The sequence below is a fragment of the Nothobranchius furzeri genome, chromosome 11 (genome assembly GCF_043380555.1).
Source record: "Nothobranchius furzeri strain GRZ-AD chromosome 11, NfurGRZ-RIMD1, whole genome shotgun sequence".
In the NCBI taxonomy this organism is placed as follows: Eukaryota; Metazoa; Chordata; class Actinopteri; order Cyprinodontiformes; family Nothobranchiidae; genus Nothobranchius; species Nothobranchius furzeri.
In genome coordinates, this window is record NC_091751.1 from 57012568 (window position 1) to 57032072 (window position 19505).

Below are 19505 nucleotides of genomic sequence, written 5' to 3' on the forward strand. Positions count from 1 at the left end.
GTTTAGCTAACAATGCTAACAGTAAATTATAAGCAAATAGTCGGCTCTAAAAACATCTCCAGCACTTTGTTCAATTACCAACAATTCAATATTACACTGAAATGTATTTATCTACTCATCAGATTTTTGCGTATGACTCGTCTTCACTTGTCATGGTATCTTCCGGTGTTGAGTCGTAGCTGGCAACAGCCATGAAACTAATAGAATGGGAGTGAGAAAATTACTCTTTTGTTTGGAAAATGGGCTGCAGTAACAACATTTGACCACATTTTGACTTAATTCTTACATAATGCACCTTTAAATCTTAAAATGGTAAATGGCCTGTATTTGTATAGCACCTTCTTAGGGTTCTACAACCCCCAAGGTCACAATCAGTCGTTCACCCATTCACACGCTGGTGGGGATGAGCTACAATGTAGCCACAGCTGCCCTGGGGTGCGCTGAAAGAGGCGAGGCCTGCTGAACACTGGCACCACCGGTCCCTCTAACCACCACCAGGAGGCAAGGTGGGTTAAATGTCTTGCCCAAAGACACAACAGCAGCATTCAAATGACAATAAGCCACTGGCGTTTGAACGTCATCTCGTCTCGTCTCGTCTTGTCTCGACTCCTCGTCTTGTTCTGCCTATCCAGGTCCAGGTCGTGGGGGCAGCATCCCAACTAGGGAGTTCCAGACTGTCCTCTCCCTGGCCACCTCCACCAGCTCCTCCAGTAGGACCCCAAGGTGTTCCTGGGCGAGTTGTGAGATATACTTTCTCCAACGTGTCCTGCTGGCAGGACATGCCTAAAACTCCTCCCTGGGAAGGCGTCCAGGAGGCATCCTGACAAGAAGCCCAAACCACCTCAACTGACTACTCTAGATGTGGAGGATCAGCGGCTATACTCAGAGTCTCTCCTGAATGTCCGAGCTCCTCATCCTATCCCTAAGGCTGAGCCCAGCCACCCCGTGGAGAAAACTTATTTTGGCGGAACGAAACGGAAAATAAAAAGTTCCTTTGAGGCGCATATGGACCCTCACCAAGCAGCTTGCAGATTTAGATGTAGATGGCATTTGTTTCCCATCCTACGAGCATCATCACGCACAAGCCAAGATTCTACGTCTACAAGGCACAAAAGAGTGGCCGGATGATAAAACACCAGGAAGACCAAAGCAACAAGCAGAACTCCCACTACAGCTACATAGAGACATTATCACAGAGACAAAAAGCCTTTGCTTATGTAAGAAACAAGGTTGGTGGCCCAGACATTATTTAATTATCTATTTAAGTTCAAGCCTCTCTAAACACATTCCTAATCAGCGACTGTTGCAGCTCCTAATGACTGCCAGCAGACGTCAGGTTTCATCTGGAGTGCTGCTCTAAAGTCGTAGCTGGTATTTGACTCTATGGGAAACTGAGAAGTGTTGTAAATTCCCACTGCTGATCTCACCTGTCCACACACAGTGATGTCACTGTGGCTATCCTGCTGGGTGACGTCAGAGTTCCTGCCTGTTAAAATAACATGCTGTCCTTGCTCCTGTGGTGAGTGTGTGTTTTTATAGCAGGAGTGTGTGTGAGTGATGGACTGAGGTATCCGTGGAAGTCGGTCTAGTAGTTACTAACTCACTTAGTATGCCAGGCACACTATGGACCAGAGCTGTGTGTGTGTGTGTGTGCGTGCGTGTGTCTGTGTGTGTGTGTGTGTGTGTGTGTGTATGTATGTGTGTGTGTGTGTGCGTGCGTGTGTGTGCGTGCGTGTGTGTGTGTGTGTGTGTGTGTGTGTGTGTGTGTGTGTGTGTGTGTGTATAACTTAATATAGCCACAGTTATCCAGGAAGGAGGAATGCCCTGCATGCCAGTGACCATATTTGAACAGTGTCTGCTGAAGGCAGGCCTGACACAGATACTTGCTCATCCCTCCTTCCTCCTTGAGTCTCTCTGTGTGTGTGTGTGTGTGTGTGTGTGTGTGTGTGTGTGTGTGTGTGTGTGTGTGCATGCGTGCATGCGTGTGTGTGTCTGTGTGTGTGTGTATGTGTGTGTGTGAGCGTGTGTGCGTGTGTGTGTGCATGTGTGTGCATGTGTGTGTGCGTGTGAGTGTGTGTGTGTGTGTGTTGCAGTTACGCTGAATCACCACCATCAGGCAATGTAACACTCTTGTCTGGCGGTGGCAGTCAACGGGTCCTGACTCAGGAGAGAAAACGTCTCTCTCTCTTTCCAGCACTTTCTAGTTTATCCTTGCTGACTGACAACATCCTCTCCAAACCCCGTGGAGGAAACTTCTCTGTTGTGTTTCATTCCTCATCACCCCCTCCTTGTGCGGATCCGTGACTTTACCCAGTTGTAGACATCAGCTGGGAGTTAAGGCTCTGTTTTTTTTATTCCTTTTTGTTTTTTAAGAGAGTGGCGTGTGTGTGAGTGTGTGTGAGTCAGTATGCCATGTCGTCCCCTGGCTCGTCATTTGTACAGATAAAGCATGAGGACTTGCTTTTCTATGAGAACTGTGGAGGCGGCAGCTTTGGGAGCGTCTACAGAGCCCTTTGGATATCCCAAGACAAGGAGGTGGCTGTGAAGAAGCTTTTGAAAATCGACAAAGAGGTAACAGAGGACACATAGAAACACAACACAATCACTCGTTTGTTGAGTAGAGGCATACAAATAAAAAAAAATGTAAAAGTTTAGTGTTTATTATCCATGGCACAATAGAGTTCTGGAGTTCAAAAAGTATCTTTTCGGTTCAAATCCCTGTCCCTCCCTGTTGTCTGGCATTGAACTTGTGTTTATCTTAAACATACCTCTTTCACTCCCCCTCCCATCTCTCTCTAAGTAGATGGAGCAGTTTTATTTATGCGCAGCTCCCCCGTTATCCTCCCATTGTATGTTAGGGTGAGGCGTGTGGCTATTTGAGGCTCAGCTCTTCACCTGAGTGACCCAGATGGTGACTGAAACACGATTTCCTTTCATGTAAATGACCCAGAGAAGCCCTAAAAAGTCTGTGGGGGTGTAAAGCTCTACGTTACAGTATAAAGTTTACAGTAAGTGAGGTGAACTCTTATGTTACAGGCCAATAAAAAGTGATGTCATGCACCTAAAATCAGAGGGGGAAGGGATCTGATTTAAAGCAATGACTAACTTGTCTCATACCTACTTTGCAGGTGTGTGTGCAGCTCATGAGTAATTTAAGGGGAACTAAATTTTGGAGGGTGTTTTATGCATCATTTTCTGCAACTTGCAGCCTTGGCTCCTGCATGAGAGATATCTACTCGCAAATGTACTCGACATCAGAAATAAGAAAGCATTTTGATTATCATTTGCACCTTTTGTGCAATTTAACTTTAACGATGAGTTATTGTTGTGTTGCTTGGTAGAAATTATAATCTGAACGTCAGATTAATGATGTATTTGTTACCGCTGTTATGAAGAGACCTAAAGGGAGTGTAATTCCGCTCTCAGATCAGTTAGAGATCAAGAAAAAGTATAAAAGATTAAGGAATATATTTTCACCTACAGATTAGATTTTTTTCTGTAAGTGATCTTCAGATTGAGCTGCTTATTTTTCTGTTTTTCTTTGCAGGCTGAGATTCTCAGCGTACTGAGCCATAAGAACGTCATAAAGTTTTATGGAGCCGTGCTGGAATCCCCTAACTATGCCATTGTCACAGGTCAGACCCCACAGCGTCTGTGTGATTAAAAGATCTCCTCTTAGATGTTCTCATGTGATCGTTTGACCTAAACAGGTTGTTGTATCTGTAGATAATTCCCTAAAGTCTGATTTATGTTTTGATAGTAAGAGAGGTTAAAGTTGGAAATTCAAGGGGAGACAAAAAGGCGCCGCAAAGTTAGAACACGCTGTCCTGGCATAGAAAAGTACACAAGCTTGTATTGGTTTTTTTTAGAGCGTGTTTGATATGCAGTGTAGAGTCACACACACCTTAGCACATGCTCTGATTACTGAGCAGAATTTGTGAGTGTGCTTTAGAGAAATCTGAGCATTTGGTTCTCTGATGTTTGGACCTGAGACCAGAACTTTTAGATCCTGGATGTGTTTGCTTGGTTCTGTTAAACCACCAATGTATTTCTCTGTAACTCAGAACATTTCCAGCAACATAGCTCACTCTGAGCTACTGAATCTATGTTCAATGCAAACAGAATATTTTATAAAAAAATAAGGATTTTGTTTTTTAATTGATTGTGTTTTTTGTGCAGCAATAAACCAGTTTTCCGCTGAATATTTACAACATATTCAACTCAAATCAAAGTAAATTAATTTCCACTTTTCAGGTAGTTACAGAAGTCACCTCTGCTAAAACAACACGTTTGGTGTAATCAAGTTTTCAGTTATCTGGCAATGATTTCATGAAAACAACTGAGAAAGAAGTTGTCACTGTTTAAGGCAGTTTGATCTTCTCACCTGGGTTGAATGTGTGACTGAGCACAATCTGTGTGTGTGTGTGTGTGTGTGTGTGTGTGTGTGTGTGTGTGTGTGTGTGTGTGTGTGTGTGTGTGTGTGTGTGTGTGTGTGTGTGTGTGTGTTGCAGAATTTGCAAGTGAAGGCTCTCTGTATGAGTACCTTTCCAGTGAGCAGAGTGAAGAGATGGACATGGAGCAGATCATGACGTGGGCCATACAGATAGCCAAAGGTACATTTAAAGCAATGATTTTCGATAAAGTCTCGACCTGGATTAAGTCTAGATTTTGATCAAAGACAAAGTTCACAGAGAAACTGTTTTTTAATTGTATTTTCTGAAATACAATCAGTTGCTCTGAGTTTAACATGCAGGCTCAATGTAAAAATAGTCTTCTACTCCTATTTCCTGCGTTAGCCGCTGATAGAAAACAGATGAGGACATTCTCGAGTCTGAAAAAGCCACACAGATCTATGTCACACAGCAAATTAGCATTCATAGACTCACCCATCTTGACGTGCAATGGGGAAGTCTGTGGTTGGTTTGGATATAGCAAAAAATGTCTCGACTATTTCCATCTAACCATTAGCATTAGCAACTCCACCACACAGCAGAACTCCTTCAGGATTGTGTTATTCATTCACATAAAACATCAATGTTGCAGAGAAAACAGAGTCAGTGGTAGAGTCATGTTGCTGTTAGCCAATAAGAGGAGAAATGTCCGAATATCAGGAAATAATAATGAGTAAGACTCCAAATCCAGCTGTTTTCTACCCTTCTCTGCTCCGACTAACTTTTACTTCCTGAAACAGGAGTGCAGGAGCTTTTGTTTCACAGAGATCATCTCACAAGGCTTTCATTTTTTCTGCAGACCACTGCAAATGTAATGAAAAAACACAAGTGAACTTGATCTTTGAAGATAAAACAAATTTTAAATCTAAGTAACGTTTCATCACAAGAACCAGTGAAGGCTCATGGACAAACACACACAATGGCTTTCTGCATTAGGGAGGTTTAAGGTCAGAAATGTTTCAAACACAATTAATAAATGAAGCCTACTTTTTAGAACAATTTAACAATGCTTTTAGTCTAAAATATAATACTGCATCCTGCAACTCAATTGGAATGGGTTGCGTTGATTTATTTAAAGGTAAAATTTCGATCTTTTCAAGTTAGCTTCTATGGAAAATTTACAAAGAACTAGTTTTTGACCTGTTGTAGATAGTCCTTTGAATATTTTCAGTTTGGAGAAACCGAGATTACTTCTAGGGCCATTTTCAAAGGTTTTTATAGCAGTCTGAATGAATACTATTTTATAACATTTACACTGGTGCCTCAGGAGGGATAAGCAGTGTGCCATCAACACTGTTTATGGTGGATTGAAAGTGTGCTGCTGATCTTGACTCAGGACGTTATGGAACAGGTACTTTGAAGAACTCCTCGATCCCATTTGGTTGTTTTAAATCCTAATGGACACTGAGATGGAAATGAAAGAGAAAGAGAGGAGAAGAAAGGAAGAGTTATTAAAGTTATTAAAAATAAACAATAAAGGATGTACAAGAGTCCACATCTAGACATCCAGAAAGAGAGACAAAGAAAAAAATAGGACACACAAAAAATACAACAGAACCAAAATATCGCTGCACCAACAACATGAAGATATAACAGTAACAATGGTGAAAAGCATGTTAATAATTCATAGTGCATTTATTGCCAACCACAGCCTTAGGTTATGTGTCAAAAACACCAGCACATCTTTTAGAGAGGAAGCAGAGTTCAGGGACATTGGGTTGGGCTCTCCAGTCTCTGGTGCAGAGGTCACCGAGGTGGTCAAAAAGCTCCTTGGTGGCAAGGCCCCAGGGGTGGATGAGGTCTACTTAGGGTTCCTTAAGGCTCTGGATGTTGTGGGGCTGTGTTGGCTGACGCGGCTCTGCAATATCACATGGACATCTGGGGCAGTTTCACTGGACTAGCAGACCAGGGTGGTGGTCCCCCTATTTAAAAAGGTGGACCTCAGGCTTTGTTCTAACTACAGGGGGATTTGACGCGATAGATCATGAAGTGCTGCTTCACCGTCTTCATCGTTATGTCGGGATTTCAGGGTTAGCCCTGGAATGGTTTAGATCAGGGGTGTCAAACATGCGGCCCACGGGCCGGATCCGGCCTGCAAGCGGGTTAAATCCGGCCCGCGAGATGGTTGTGTAAACTTTATTTTCATACTTTACAATGTAGAGTGAAAATAAACTTATCTTTGTGAGCAAGTTTTCTCTGTAATGAGTATAAATAAAACAAAGCTGTGCTCAAGGCTCACACAAGAACTTGAATCCCATCCTGAAGTTGGCCGCCACTCAGGATGTGCCTTCTGATACTGATGTGCTGGTGAAAGCTAAACGATGTTAAGTAAAATGAGTCAAATATACTTTAAGTGCTGCATGAAACTGATCTAGCCATGTGATCTGTAAGCTCTTTGAATCACAAAGGAATGTTTTTTTTATTTGTTGATTTTTTTATTTTATTTTTTTCAAATTTTCAAGTACACATCAGGTGTTGTACTTGTACTATTTTGGATACACTGTCCTCAGGCTCCAGCCTTGTTTTATACTGACTGTATTAAAACAAAGAAAACAATCTGAAGTTTTTTATTTTATTTACCGGTCTGGCCCACTTGGGACTAGATTTCCCTCAATGTGGCCCCTGAGCTAAAATGAGTTTGACACCCCTGGTTTAGATCATACCTGACAAATAGAAAAATGTGTGTTAGGATGGGAAGTTATTCCTCAGAGTACTCTGATCTACCTTGGGGGGTACCACAGGGCTCGATATTGGGACCTTTGTTGTTTTCTATTTTCATTCTGCCCTTAGGTGACATCTGTCGTGAGCTTGGAGTTCAATTCCACCTTTTTGCTGACGATTGTCAGCTGTACCTGCCTCTGAACACGTCAAGTGGTCTCTCTATTTCTATTCTTACGAACTGTTTGAGGGAGATCAAGACCTGGATGACTGAAAATTTTCTGAGCCTAAATGATCAGAAAACAGAGGCTATATTGTTTGCTCCAAGCATACATTGTGACTCTTCCCTAACTGACTGTGGGTCATTTAATGGCCAGCTGACTACATCGGTGACTAATCTTGGTGTTAAACTGGATAGCATCCTTAGTTTTGATACCCACATCAATGGAGTGATCTCCTCCTCCTTTTTCCACCTTCGTCGGCTGGCAAAGATCAAACCTTTTTTGTCACGTCATGATCTTGAGACGGTAGTCCATGCTTTTATTACGTTGCGATTGGACTACTGCAACTTTGTTCTATTCGGTGTGAGCAAGGGCTCAATGGCCAGGTTGCAAATGGTCCAGAATGCTGCTGCCAGATTTTTAGAGGGCAGGCACAAGTTTGACCACATTACTCCTGTCCTGGATGCACTTCACTGGCTGCCCGTTGATGTTAGGATTCATTTTAAAATACTTTTACTAGTTTTTAAAACGTTAAATGGTTTGGCCCCTCCTTACTTGTTGTCACTACTTCAACCATACACCCCTTCACCGTAACTCCGTTCAGAGAACCTCATGCTCCTCTCGGTCCCAAGAACACGTCTAAAGACACGTGGTGATAGGGCCTTTGCTGTGGCAGGTCCTAAGCTTTGGAATAAGCTTCCTCTGAGCATAAGGGCCTCCACCTCTGTTGCGGTTTTTAAGGCAAGGCTAAAAACATATTTTTATGACCTGTCTTTTAACCTTTCTAACTAGTTTTATTGTTTTACTTATAGCGATTTTACTCATTGTATTTTTATCTGTATCGTGTGATACAATGTTTTATTTTCTGGACTTAATGTTTTATGTTTTTATTTGATCAGTGTAGCGCCTTGGTGGCATATTTTTGCCTGTAAGGCACAATTTATAAATGAAGTTGAATTGAGTTGAGAGGGGATCACACTCCTGAGCCTTCCTGGTAAGGTCGAGGAGGAGGGTCCGTCAGATTGTCAAACCTCTGATTCAGGAGGAGCAATGTGGTTTTCGTCCTGGCCCTGGAACACTGGACCAGCTCTATACCCTTAGGGGGGTGTGTGGGAGCTCGCCCTACCAACCTACATGTGTTTTTTGGATACAGGGAAGGCATTTGTGTCGTGATTAAGAGAGAGCTGTGCTGTAAGAAGAATCTCTCGATTTATCGGTCGATCTACATTCCATCCCTCACCTATGGTCATGAGCTTTGGGTGGTGACTGAAAGAACGAGATCGTGGATACAAGCGGCTGAAATGAATTATCTCTGCAGGGTGTCTGGGCTCACCATTAGAGGTAGAGTGAATAGCTCAGTGTAGATTTTTATGAACCTCTGTGACCTTTTTTTCCTTTTTTTTTCTTTTCGAGATTATAGTTGTTTGAAGACAGCAGAAGCACTTTGTAGTTGGTTAGGGTTAGCAGGTTAGGTCCTATTGTGATAAGCGTATTCATCGAGTCCTAATCATTGACCTCCGTGCCGTCACCAGAAGGTTTTTGAAGAGCTGAATTGAAGCCAAATAGGCGTTTTCCAAAACTCCAAACTGAATTAGTTCAAATAGCTATCAATAACAGGTAGGACAAAATGATGCATAAGGACTACTGAAATACACCTCCTAAAAGACTCCTATTTCCTTCCAGGGATACATTACCTCCATGCAGAAGCTCCAGTCAAAGTGATACACAGAGACCTGAAGTCACGAAATGGTAAATCCAGACTTGATTGTGACCTGTTTGTCTGACTTGCTTCCTTGCATTAGTCATGTCTACTTTTAAAGCACTGACTGGTTCCTGTATTTTTCTGTTTACAGTGGTGATGACAGCAGATAAAGTGCTGAAGGTGAGTAGCAACGTGACTCACATTCATAAAAAACACACTCCTCAACACATATTGTGTTTAAATATATATTTGATTTATTTTGATTTCAGATTTGTGACTTTGGAGCTTCAAAGTTTCTGTCTCACACCACTCACATGACCGTGGTGGGCACTTTTCCGTGGATGGCTCCTGAAGTCATCCAGAGTCTACCTGTGTCTGAGACCTGTGACACCTACTCATACGGTGTGGTGAGTTGGAAACGTCCTGGGAAACATTATTCACTGAAAGAATAGGAGCTGGTAGATTTGAAATCATGTATTTCCAGGTGTTATGGGAGATGCTGACTCGGGAGGTTCCTTTCAAAGGGTTTGAGGGGCTGCAGGTAGCCTGGCTGGTGGTAGAAAAACAGGAGGTAATCTGTGTGCACACACACACACACACGCACGCACGCACGCACGCATGCACGCACGCACGCACGCACGCACACACACACACACCTCTCGGAACCCACTGAGAGCGTGTTGACCCATAAGAGTTCGAGATGGCTGCAGGCACAATGAGATGCTCTCATGGTTTCCACTGTGAGTTGGTTTGGAGGAGTATTTTTAGTTCTGATGTCAGTTCTGTGCTCATGTAAGGCCTGGATACACAGCAATGGAGCAGGGCCAGACTCCTCAGGCTAAAACCTTACACCCCTACAGAGATGGAAGGGTTGATTCTGGAGGTTTACAAGTGGTGGGGAATGATGGTTAATCAAGGTGTGTGTTTCAGTTACTTATCGCTAGAAACACAAATGCACACACTCAAAGGAGGCTGACAAACAGCCAGGAGAACATGATTCCTGCATTGGCTAATCTCCAAATACTCTCCCTAAATAACTCACTCTGTCTCACTCTTCCTCTTTCCCAGTCTCGCTGATTCCCCCCTCCACAGCTACACCTCTCTTCCCGACCCTTCAACTTGCCCTCTCTCCACTCAGTTGTTGATATTTTAGGATTAATCCCCAGTGAAGGAAATGTTTCCATTTGCTGCTCTGTAGTATGAAGCTGATGGGGCTCATTCAGACCTTCAGGCCAGAGAATCAACACACTTTAGGCAAATGTACAGACATAAAAAAGTTCACACAGATTATGGCTTTGATGTCCACACACGCACGGTGATACGAGGACCAGGGTTCCGTCATATGAGAGGAAGTAATATTACTTTAGACAAAAGATGTAATGCAAGATTTATAGTAAAAACCCTGTCAGGGTAGAGTAGTCTAAGGATTTAGTGATAACGTAGAACTTCTTGAAATCTTGAACCATAGCATGAGATCAAGAGTCACTGGTATCTTGTACAATTATTTGGTACTCTCACAAACATAATCGTACTTTAGTGCCAGGAAGTCATTAAATATTAAGCCCAGATTGCACTTTTTGTAAGGTAATCCCCCCCCCCCCCCCCCAATGTAAAATAAGAACAATATTGGTAATCAATGGGGTGTGTATTGGCGATACGATATATTACGATACTAAAACAGGACATGACAGAAGAGCGGGATGTTCAGTAATCGGAAGGTTGCAGGTTCGATCCCGGCTCCAACCAATGAATGCTACTGTTGTGTTCTTGGGCAAGACACTTAATCCGCCTTGCCCGCTGGTGGTGGTCAGAGGACCCGGTGGCACCAGTGTTTGGCAGCCTCTCCAGTGCGCCCCAGTGCAACTGTGTCTACGTTGTAGCTCATCCCCACCAGCGTGTGAAAGTGCTGTGAAGTGCCTTGGAGGGTTGTAGAATCTTAAGAAGGCGCTATACAAATACAGACCATTTCCCATTACCATTTAAAAGCCTGATGATATTTACGATTTTTAAAACTGCATTTAATTGAAAAACTCAGGCCAGATGCTTCCAAGGCCCAATCCCAACACTCACACTTCCATCCTTCAGCCCTTTCAATTGCACGTTCCAGTCCAGGAGAGCGAGTACGTACGGGTGTCCCGATCCTCAAGTGCAGAAGTTGACCATGCCCCTTTTGCACCCTTGATCCACACTTCGCCCAAGTCCGCATACGATCCAGTGCTGCGAGGGAGTTTTGAGAGGAAGGTGGAACAATAGCTCAAATGCCTTTTCTGAAAATATGTATTTTAATACGAAAGAAGTTCATTTTAAGATGATTAATGATATTTATTCATGCTCTGAATGTTGTAGACGCATCCCCGCACGCAACAGTCACTGTCCCAATTTGGCAATTATTTGGGCGCCTGTCTACTACACGCTCGAAGCCTTTCTCCTAGCAGTTAGTGTTAGAATTTCACCACACTAAAGAAATACAGTAAATATAGGCACGTACATTCTCAATAAAACTTTGATGCACTCCTGTAAAAATGTCGATTCGGTATCATAATGCAAAATATCGCTATATTTTTACTGTATTGGTTTTTTCTTACTTTTTTCTTTGTGGGCGACAGTTGAAGAAGAGTTAAGTACCTGCCCCATAGTTAGAAGGTTGCAGGTTCGAGTCTCGCTCAGTCTGTAGCGGTCGTCGTGTCCTTGAACAAGACACTTAACTTTCCTGCCTGCTGGTGGTGGTCGGAGAAACCAGCGGTGCCAGTGCTCAGCAGCCTTTCCTCCATCAGCTCATAGCAGCTGTGGTTATAATGTAGCTCATCACCACCAGGGTGTGAATGTGTGTGCAAGGGCAAATGACGGGTTTTGTGTTAAAGCACCTTGGGGGGTTCTAGGACTCTAGAAGGCACTATATCAATCAAATACAGGCCATTTTTCATCCCTAGTTATCATGATGTTATTGGGTAAAGGCTGCCAACAGCACTGCAACAGATGGAAAACTTCAGAGGAAGTAATTTGATAATGTTCTGGCAGAGCAGTGGAGCAAGAATAAGTAAGAACTAAAGTGTAGCCAAGGGAAAGAGAGAGGCTATTTACAAACGGGAAATAGTAAATCTAAATTGGTTTCTTTGGAAGTACAAGGGCAGCTTTTGATGATAACATCTGAAGCAATGTTGTTTTATTTTGGCAGTTAGTTATTTGGATTGGTTCCCCTCTGTAAATTAAATCTTATCAGATCCTTCTTTCAGTGTCCCAATGATGCCGATTACAAACAACTCATCGTTTACTTGTTATTTATCCACTCAGCAGATAACACCAATGTAATCTGATAAAATGAGACGACAACCCTAGCAAACATACCTGCGTGCTTGGATTGTCACCATGATGCTGGATGTTGTTATCAGCCATATTTAGATGAAGTGCAGCTTCACAGGCTTGAAGGAATGGGGTTCGACTTTAATGCTTTTGACTGACACCGTCACTTATTTAAACACAAATGCTGTTTAAAAAAACTGTTAAAGTAGAATTTTGCAAAAATGAACAAAGGTTTGTGTTTTTGTGTGTCTCTAGAGGCTAACCATCCCCACTAGTTGTCCTGCAAGCTTTGCAGAGTTGATGCGGAAATGTTGGCAAGCAGATCCGAAGGTGAGACCAAATGGACTGGAGATGTGAAAAAAGTTCCCACAGAACAATTCATGTTTACATTCAGTTTCATACTCTGCGTCCACAGGAACGACCGCAATTTAAGCAGGTTCTGTTAACCTTGGAGGCCATGGCAAATGACAGCAGGCTTCCAGACCAATGCAACTCCTTCCTGCATAACAAGGACCAGTGGAGGTACAAAAACAAAAACACACGCAGTCATAAATGACAGGAACAGATATTCTAACCAAAGCACTCAGTTCTGTGTGACTCTGAAACTCAGGAGAGGAGTTGAGTGTGTGACCCTGCACTCAGCGTCAGGCTATATTAAGCCCTCTGGAAAGTGTCCATGGAAGAGATTCCTCTACTCCTCCACGGGGGCAGGGTGTGGGGGGGTGGGGGGTCATAGAGGAGAAATCAAATGTGAACTGAGGTGGAGAAGAACTGGGAGGAAAAGAAATGTACTGTGTGAGTGTGAAATCTGAGACGCTGCGTGACAGCGAAACAACGAGGATGGAAGGGAAGCAAGGGTGGACCAATGAGAGTGGGAGGCATAGAAGGGGGGGGGGGGGGGACTAGAGGAGAGAAGGTGTTAGATTCTGTGCATATTTAACAAGAGCACAGTGAAGGCAATCAACTGTGAGTGAAGTTTGGGTTATGAGTAGAGAGGTTTGGACGTGGGGGAGGTGAAGGGGTGAGGTGAATGGGTATTGTGCTGCAGGAACGTAGGAGGAATGGCTGTCTGCCTGTATCTAGCAGCTGTGAGAGGTGATTGTTTGTAAATGCATGTTCAGAGACACTCACCAACTCCCACAGTGACCGTTTGTGGTAGCAGACAGTACTGCAGCTGAAATGTTGGAACTCTAATCTTGATGCCCGAGCAATGCTACTACGATTTATTTGCCTATAAGTTGTAAATAATAACTTTGAATCTATGAAATATTTATTTCCTGCTGCTGAATAATGAAATGTGGGCAAAAATAATATTTATATCATGAACCTCTTGATGTATTTTAATCAAATTGTCAGAAGTCTTTGAAGAACATCTACAGCTGATTAACATTTGGATTAAATCCCCTTAAAGATGCCTGCCACAGCTAATCAACCTCAGCAATCATAAAATCTAGTGTAACTGAGTCTGTTTAACAGATATTGAGCAAAAATTTCAATTGAGAGTCTCAGAGAGTCGTTCATAACACAAACTGTGCCAAAATATTGCTTTAGATCTTGGGATATTGCTCGAGATCGCCTGAGCCTGAGTTCTCACTGTATGATTTTAATGTTAAACTCAGGCATGAAAGGTGGTGGGTTCCTTCAAGGGAATGCTAAGCTTTTATGGAAATGTGGAAAGTATGTGTACTGAAAATAGGGGAATTGTATTTCTGCGCATGTATGACGGGCTAGACATTATTCACTATTAGTAGTGAACTTCCAGATGTGCAAGAGACCAACCAGGCTGACTCTCAGCTCCTGAACCTTGTTTACAAGAGTACATGAACCCATTTAGTGATTTTTATTTCAGATTATTGAATGTTTTGTTAAAATTATCCCAAAGAGGCAGAATATACTCTAGTTTACATAAGAATGTTCTTGCAGCTGTGAAATAAGGTTTCCATGTTCTGAGTCTAAACGAAGTCTGATGAAGTGAAACCAAATTCAGATGTCGTTGTTACGGGCGCGTCTGACAGGTGTGAGATAGAGTCGACTCTGGAGCGTCTACGGAAACTAGAGAGGGAGCTTTACTCCAAAGAGAAGGAGCTGGAGGAGAGGGAGAGGAGGTTGAAACTGTGGGAGGAGAGGCTGATGGAGCAGTCCAACATGTCTCCCAGTCCAACCTCTCTGCTCATGGAACGCTCGAACATTTCACCTGTAAGTAGCAAGGAAATGAATTCAATGTGGTTCTGATCAGACTACAGGAAAAATCTACATCATTACTTCCCTTTTTCTTTGTCAGTTCTTCACACCGATGTCAATTGGCTCCTCCGGTTCATTCTTCCGCTCACACTCCCAGGACTCCAGCAGCGCTGGCCTCAGCAGCGCCGGCCTCAGCAGCGCAGGTGTCAGTACTCTCTTCCGCACGCTCAGTAATGGAGACACAGAGAGAGGGAGCAGTGCCACCATGGAAAGGGGGATTGGCTCGCTCGAAAGCGGGAGACTGCATGCCATGCTCCGGGAGATGCATGGAAAGTTTGAAGAGGAAGACGGGGAAGAGGAGAGAACTATTGAGGAGAAAGGTTGGGGTAAGAAGGAACAAAATGATAGTGGGAGTCTAGAGGGCGGACGGGTGCAAGTAACACTCAGGAGCTTCCCGGGAGGTGTAGTGGAGAGGGAGGAGAGGACCTGGGGGGAGGGGGACAGGGAGAGGGGAGGCATGCAGAGAAGCAGAGTGACCACCATAGTCCGAGGGTACTCGGGAGGATTTGGGGAGGCAGAAGATGACAGCGAGAAAGAGGGAGGATGGGAGATAGAAAAACCTGGAGACAGGATTGAGGAGAAAGGGGTGGAGGGAGGACTTGAAGGAGGGAGGCTGCCGACTATGTTCAAGAGCATCCATGGAAGTTTTGGAGGACTGGGAGACATGCTGTCTTTAGATATCGATGACATGGGGGAGGTGGAGAAACTTGGAGACATGGACATGAACATGGGTGAACTGGGAGTGATGAAGATGATGGGTCGTGGTGTCAGGAGTGAGCTGGGAGTCAGGAGTCGCAGGAGTGACGTGGGACTCGTAGTCCAGGGAGTCAGAGGCAACCTCGGCGAGTCTGTCAGTCAGAAGATGAGGGGTGAGGTGGGCATCGTCGGTCGCTCTGGGATGCAGGTGAGCATGCGAGCGTCCTCCAATCAGAACTCTGTGAAGAGCTGCAGTGTGAGACACGGAACCAAGCTCAACATGGCTACAGCGGCCATGGACATGATGGAGCTGGACTGGTCCGACAGTGACTAGAAAAGACACGATCAGACACACGCAGCAACAAAAACACAAGAAAACAAACGGTGGCCAAAGTGAGAGGTTCTGACTTGTCTGTCAGCACATGCAGCATCTGAGCTACAAAATGTGCATTACAAGCCTTCTTTCTTTCTTTTTTATTAAATGGTAAATATTACACCCATTCAAAAGGAGCAAAAGAACAAATCAAGCCCCTTTCAGCCATGAGATGGCAAAAATGATTATTTATATTTGTGTAGGCCTCAGAGAGGCTGCAGCTCTGGTGTTTAGACAACCTTTTAAACCTGAGAATGACAAAAAACAACCCTTAAAGCAGAAACACATGATCACACACCAAATTACAAGATGATATTAGTACCATGTTGAAACAGAAGGTCGTCTGTGAAAAGGCTCCTGGCTGTTCTAAAGTAAAGCCGACATGCTGACAGATGCAGGTCTGAAAGGGGCTTTAAGAGGGTTCGTCGCCATGTTGCCTGACTGATTCACCTGTGTACCGTAAATCCTCTAATACAGGCCGGTATTCAATTAAAGGCCGGGTCTCCAATTTTGGCCGGTGTCGGCGGAGGTAAATAATGGCCGGTCTCTTATTGTGGCCGGGTGGAATGTGGTGACAAGCTCGGGTGGAATGTGGTGACAAGCAAGAATGAGCGTCCCAGCGGCAGGGTTATAGTCCCCAAATCAACCAGCAGGAGGCAGTAGAGGTTCACGCGGACCTTTATTGGACTTTTTCTTCAATGCTTTGTAACGCTACAGACACAAACCTCTATCACGCTCCTACCACACAGAGTCACGGTGTCAGTTAACCATGCTAATTCAACCCCTCCACAGAACACACATCACCTTCCCTGTGGCTTACATAACACTCACACAACACGCAAATCAGCACATAGGAACTAGCAGAACGATAGGAAACACATATAACACAATACCCAGAATGCACCTGGCTTACAACCCCAGCCAGGTCATTACACTATCAAGTTCAAAGAGAACGTGCTGATTATGCTGCAGAACACTCTGGAGAGCAGCAGTAGGGGGTGTATGAACTAGTCAACTTCACTATACAGTAATCCCTCGCTACTTCGCGGTTCGTTCATCGCGGATTCGCTGCTTCGCGGATTTTTTCTTTGGAGCATTTTTCAGGGGGAATTCGCAGATTCGCGGTATTTTTCACTGATTCGCGGTATTTTTCTATGCGAAATATCAAGAAATTCTTGTTTTTTTCATCAATTTCATCATAAAATGCACTTTTTGTAATAAAACAAAAAAAAAAAAAACAAGTAAAAAAATGTTTTTTCTTGAGTTTTACCCACAAATAGAGAATGTGATCATACGATAATTCAATAGGGAGCGTGGTTTCACAGACGCGGAAGTGATAGCGTCGGTGAAACGCCGGCTGCTCTAGGAAACCCCCGAGAGTTCGAGCGTCAACGAAGTGACACGGAAATGCCGGGCTTTCCAGAAGTAAGTAAGATAACTTACTATGAGCTGATAGTTCGTTGGATTGATCGGTAGGTTGGAAACTCTGATCATGAATCTGAAGAAACGATGACTGAGTGGTGAGCTGGAAAGGCGACATCCGTTTATAGCCGCAGTTTGTGACGTACAGTTTGTGCAACGTGCAGGGAATCCCCGCGAGGGGCATGCTGCGAGTCCCTACTTCGCGGATTTTCACCTATCGCGGCCAGGTCTGGAACGCATCTACCGCGATAAACGAGGGATTACTGTGACTTTTTACGCCTGTCATCGACTAGTCGCTGTCACGTGATAATGACCGGCAAGATGCAGCCCTCGGAAAAGACAGCAGCCTGCTATCAGCAGGTGACAAGCTTCTGATGCGTTTCGCTGCTGTGGAGCGGGGCGCTGCGCGCATCACCTTGTCCTCCGACGCACTGATCACTGATACGGCCGCCAAACAGCAAGCGCTCCGCTGTTTTTGCGGTCGGTAGATCTTTTAGAACTGCAGTTCAAAGGTTACTCATAAGGTGAATATATATGAACCCAGGTAGCAGTTTTTCTTTAGGATTGAGAGGAGATGCAGGAAGATAATAAACAGATACAGGACAGAAAAATAGTCAAATAAAAACAAGTTAGTTTTTGTACCTGCTGTTTTAACAAACAGACACCACTGAAGGTAATCAGAAGTGGAACAGAAAATGAAATAATTATTTTAATGTTTAGAGCAGCAGGAACTCTGAGAGGCTGCAGGCGCATCAGTGAGTTTGCTGCCGCTGCGCAGGGGGAGGGGGGAGAGGGCTGAAGCAGGGGGAGGGGGGAGATGGCAGAAGCAGAAACTAGTTGTTAAAAGAAATGTGTTTAACTTTGAAAATGTGGGCGCAATTTTAATTGTCAAAAACTCCAGCGAACCATTAGTTCATTTTGCTCAATTAGAAATAGAGGCCTGCCTCTAATACTGGCCCTCCTTCCAATAAAGGCCTGGAGCTTGATGAGCTTGAGTCAAATAAAGGCCCGGGCCTGTATTAGAGGATTTACGGTAATTTAATTTGCTTGATAATCTGCTGCATAACATACTGTAAAAGGTACAAGTGTGACAAAATAATGCACTTGGATGCCACTCTAATGAGACAGCACTGTTGTTTTTCCTCCTGCTTATACTTTTTTTTAAGTTTGTTGATTTGATGCTTTGACTCTACCAGTTCTAACTGTGACCTAGTGTGTGAATTCTTGGCATTTTTTCTGTATATTGTATTATTTTTGAATAAAAAACTTCAGATTCCACTGAAAGCAAACCTATTTTGGAGTTTAAAACCCAGAATTTCCCGTCACACACTGAGCAGCAAAGCCACTCCAGCCAGCACCCATTTTGCCGGCCTCTCTTTGGTTTTGAGACTAAAAGTCCAAACGTATGTGGGTCCTCTGATCTTGGTTTTGTATAGTGGACATTCGTAGATATTCCTGGTCTCCTGTCGGTCATTGGGGACGGCACGGACTGAGATGACAGGCATGGATGGGGTCAGCTCTTTCAGACGAGCTTCAGTGATCACTCCTGTCTGAATGTCCCACCTTGCACCTGAGGAGCCAAACAATAAAAGGGACACATTACATAAAACTCAGCTTTTGCATCCTTTTGCTAAAGATTGAAGTCCCATTAGTTGTCACACACACTGGTGTGTTGTGAAATCTGTTCTCCACCTTTGCTGCAGACACAGCTGCGCTCGGGAACTATTTGGTGGTTTAACCCCTCAACTGAACCCCTTAATGCTGAGTGTCAGCAGGGTTCGGGGGCCACAAAGAAGGGGCCCGCGGGCCGCCTATTGAGGACCACTGCATTGACTATAATGGATTCTATTTGAAGCAGTGATGTTCCACTGGCGTTCCACGCCGCTGGTGCTTTCAGTGTGGAAACCAGGGTCAGTGTTAACACATGTCTGCCTAAAACAAGCTGTTACAAAAAGTCTCAGCTCTATTCTACTTTCCCTGTTTGTGACATCACAAATGGGGAAAGTAGAATAGAAACAATTGTAGGGTTTGGTAAATTGAGTGCTTTAAGAGCTCAATATATATCATCTCTACTTATGACCAATAAGCTGTGGTACTCTAATTATAGAATATCAACCCTGCTTGGTCTTTGTGCGTTTATCAGAAGATTCTAGGATTATTTATTTATTAGGGATTGTACACACTTCGTTTTGATTCGGAAAAGAGTCGGGTTTATAATTTACCAACAATTAAACATGACAAGTTAACTAACATTTGCTGTGATGGATGGAACTAAATTCGATGTAAGAACCTATGTGTGAACGCGGTGTTATCAGAACTTCTGTATCTAGGAGAGCTGAGTTCTGGATGTAAAACAATTTGGTTTGCGTTAAGCTATGAAGTTGTTTATTATCAAAAGCATATCAGACACTATCTGTGTGTCTATTTCACTCGTTTTCGGA

At 43.8% G+C, this 19505-nt stretch overlaps 2 protein-coding genes across 2 annotated transcripts in view; one reads left to right on the forward strand and one right to left on the reverse strand.

Moving 5' to 3' along the window:
• The first annotated feature begins 2007 nt into the window (after positions 1-2007).
• LOC107384115 (uncharacterized) lies at positions 2008-18342 on the forward strand. Its single transcript, XM_015957188.3, has 11 exons — positions 2008-2571; positions 3548-3635; positions 4512-4613; positions 9014-9079; positions 9184-9212; positions 9302-9439; positions 9517-9603; positions 12588-12662; positions 12748-12854; positions 14348-14528; positions 14614-18342. The coding sequence occupies exons 1-11, from the start codon at positions 2413-2415 to the stop codon at positions 15601-15603; spliced, it is 2022 nt and encodes a 673-aa protein (XP_015812674.1). The 5' UTR covers positions 2008-2412; the 3' UTR covers positions 15604-18342.
• Positions 18343-18348: 6 nt separating this feature from the next.
• dnah9l (dynein, axonemal, heavy polypeptide 9 like) overlaps positions 18349-19505 on the reverse strand; it is a 46663-nt gene continuing 45506 nt past the window's right edge. Inside the window, exon 87 of the mRNA XM_070541723.1 lies at positions 18349-18634. Coding sequence (XP_070397824.1) covers positions 18387-18634 — 248 coding nt within the window. The 3' untranslated portion in view covers positions 18349-18386. The remainder of the gene's footprint in view (positions 18635-19505) is intronic.

Coding starts and splice junctions, on each gene's coding strand:
- LOC107384115 (XM_015957188.3), top strand. CDS start 2,413: ATGTCGTCCCCTGGCTCGTCATTTGTACAGATAAAGCATGAGGACTTG. Junction 2,572..3,547: donor TTTTGAAAATCGACAAAGAG/GTAACAGAGGAC, acceptor TTTTCTTTGCAG/GCTGAGATTCTCAGCGTACT. Junction 3,636..4,511: donor TAACTATGCCATTGTCACAG/GTCAGACCCCAC, acceptor TGTGTGTTGCAG/AATTTGCAAGTGAAGGCTCT.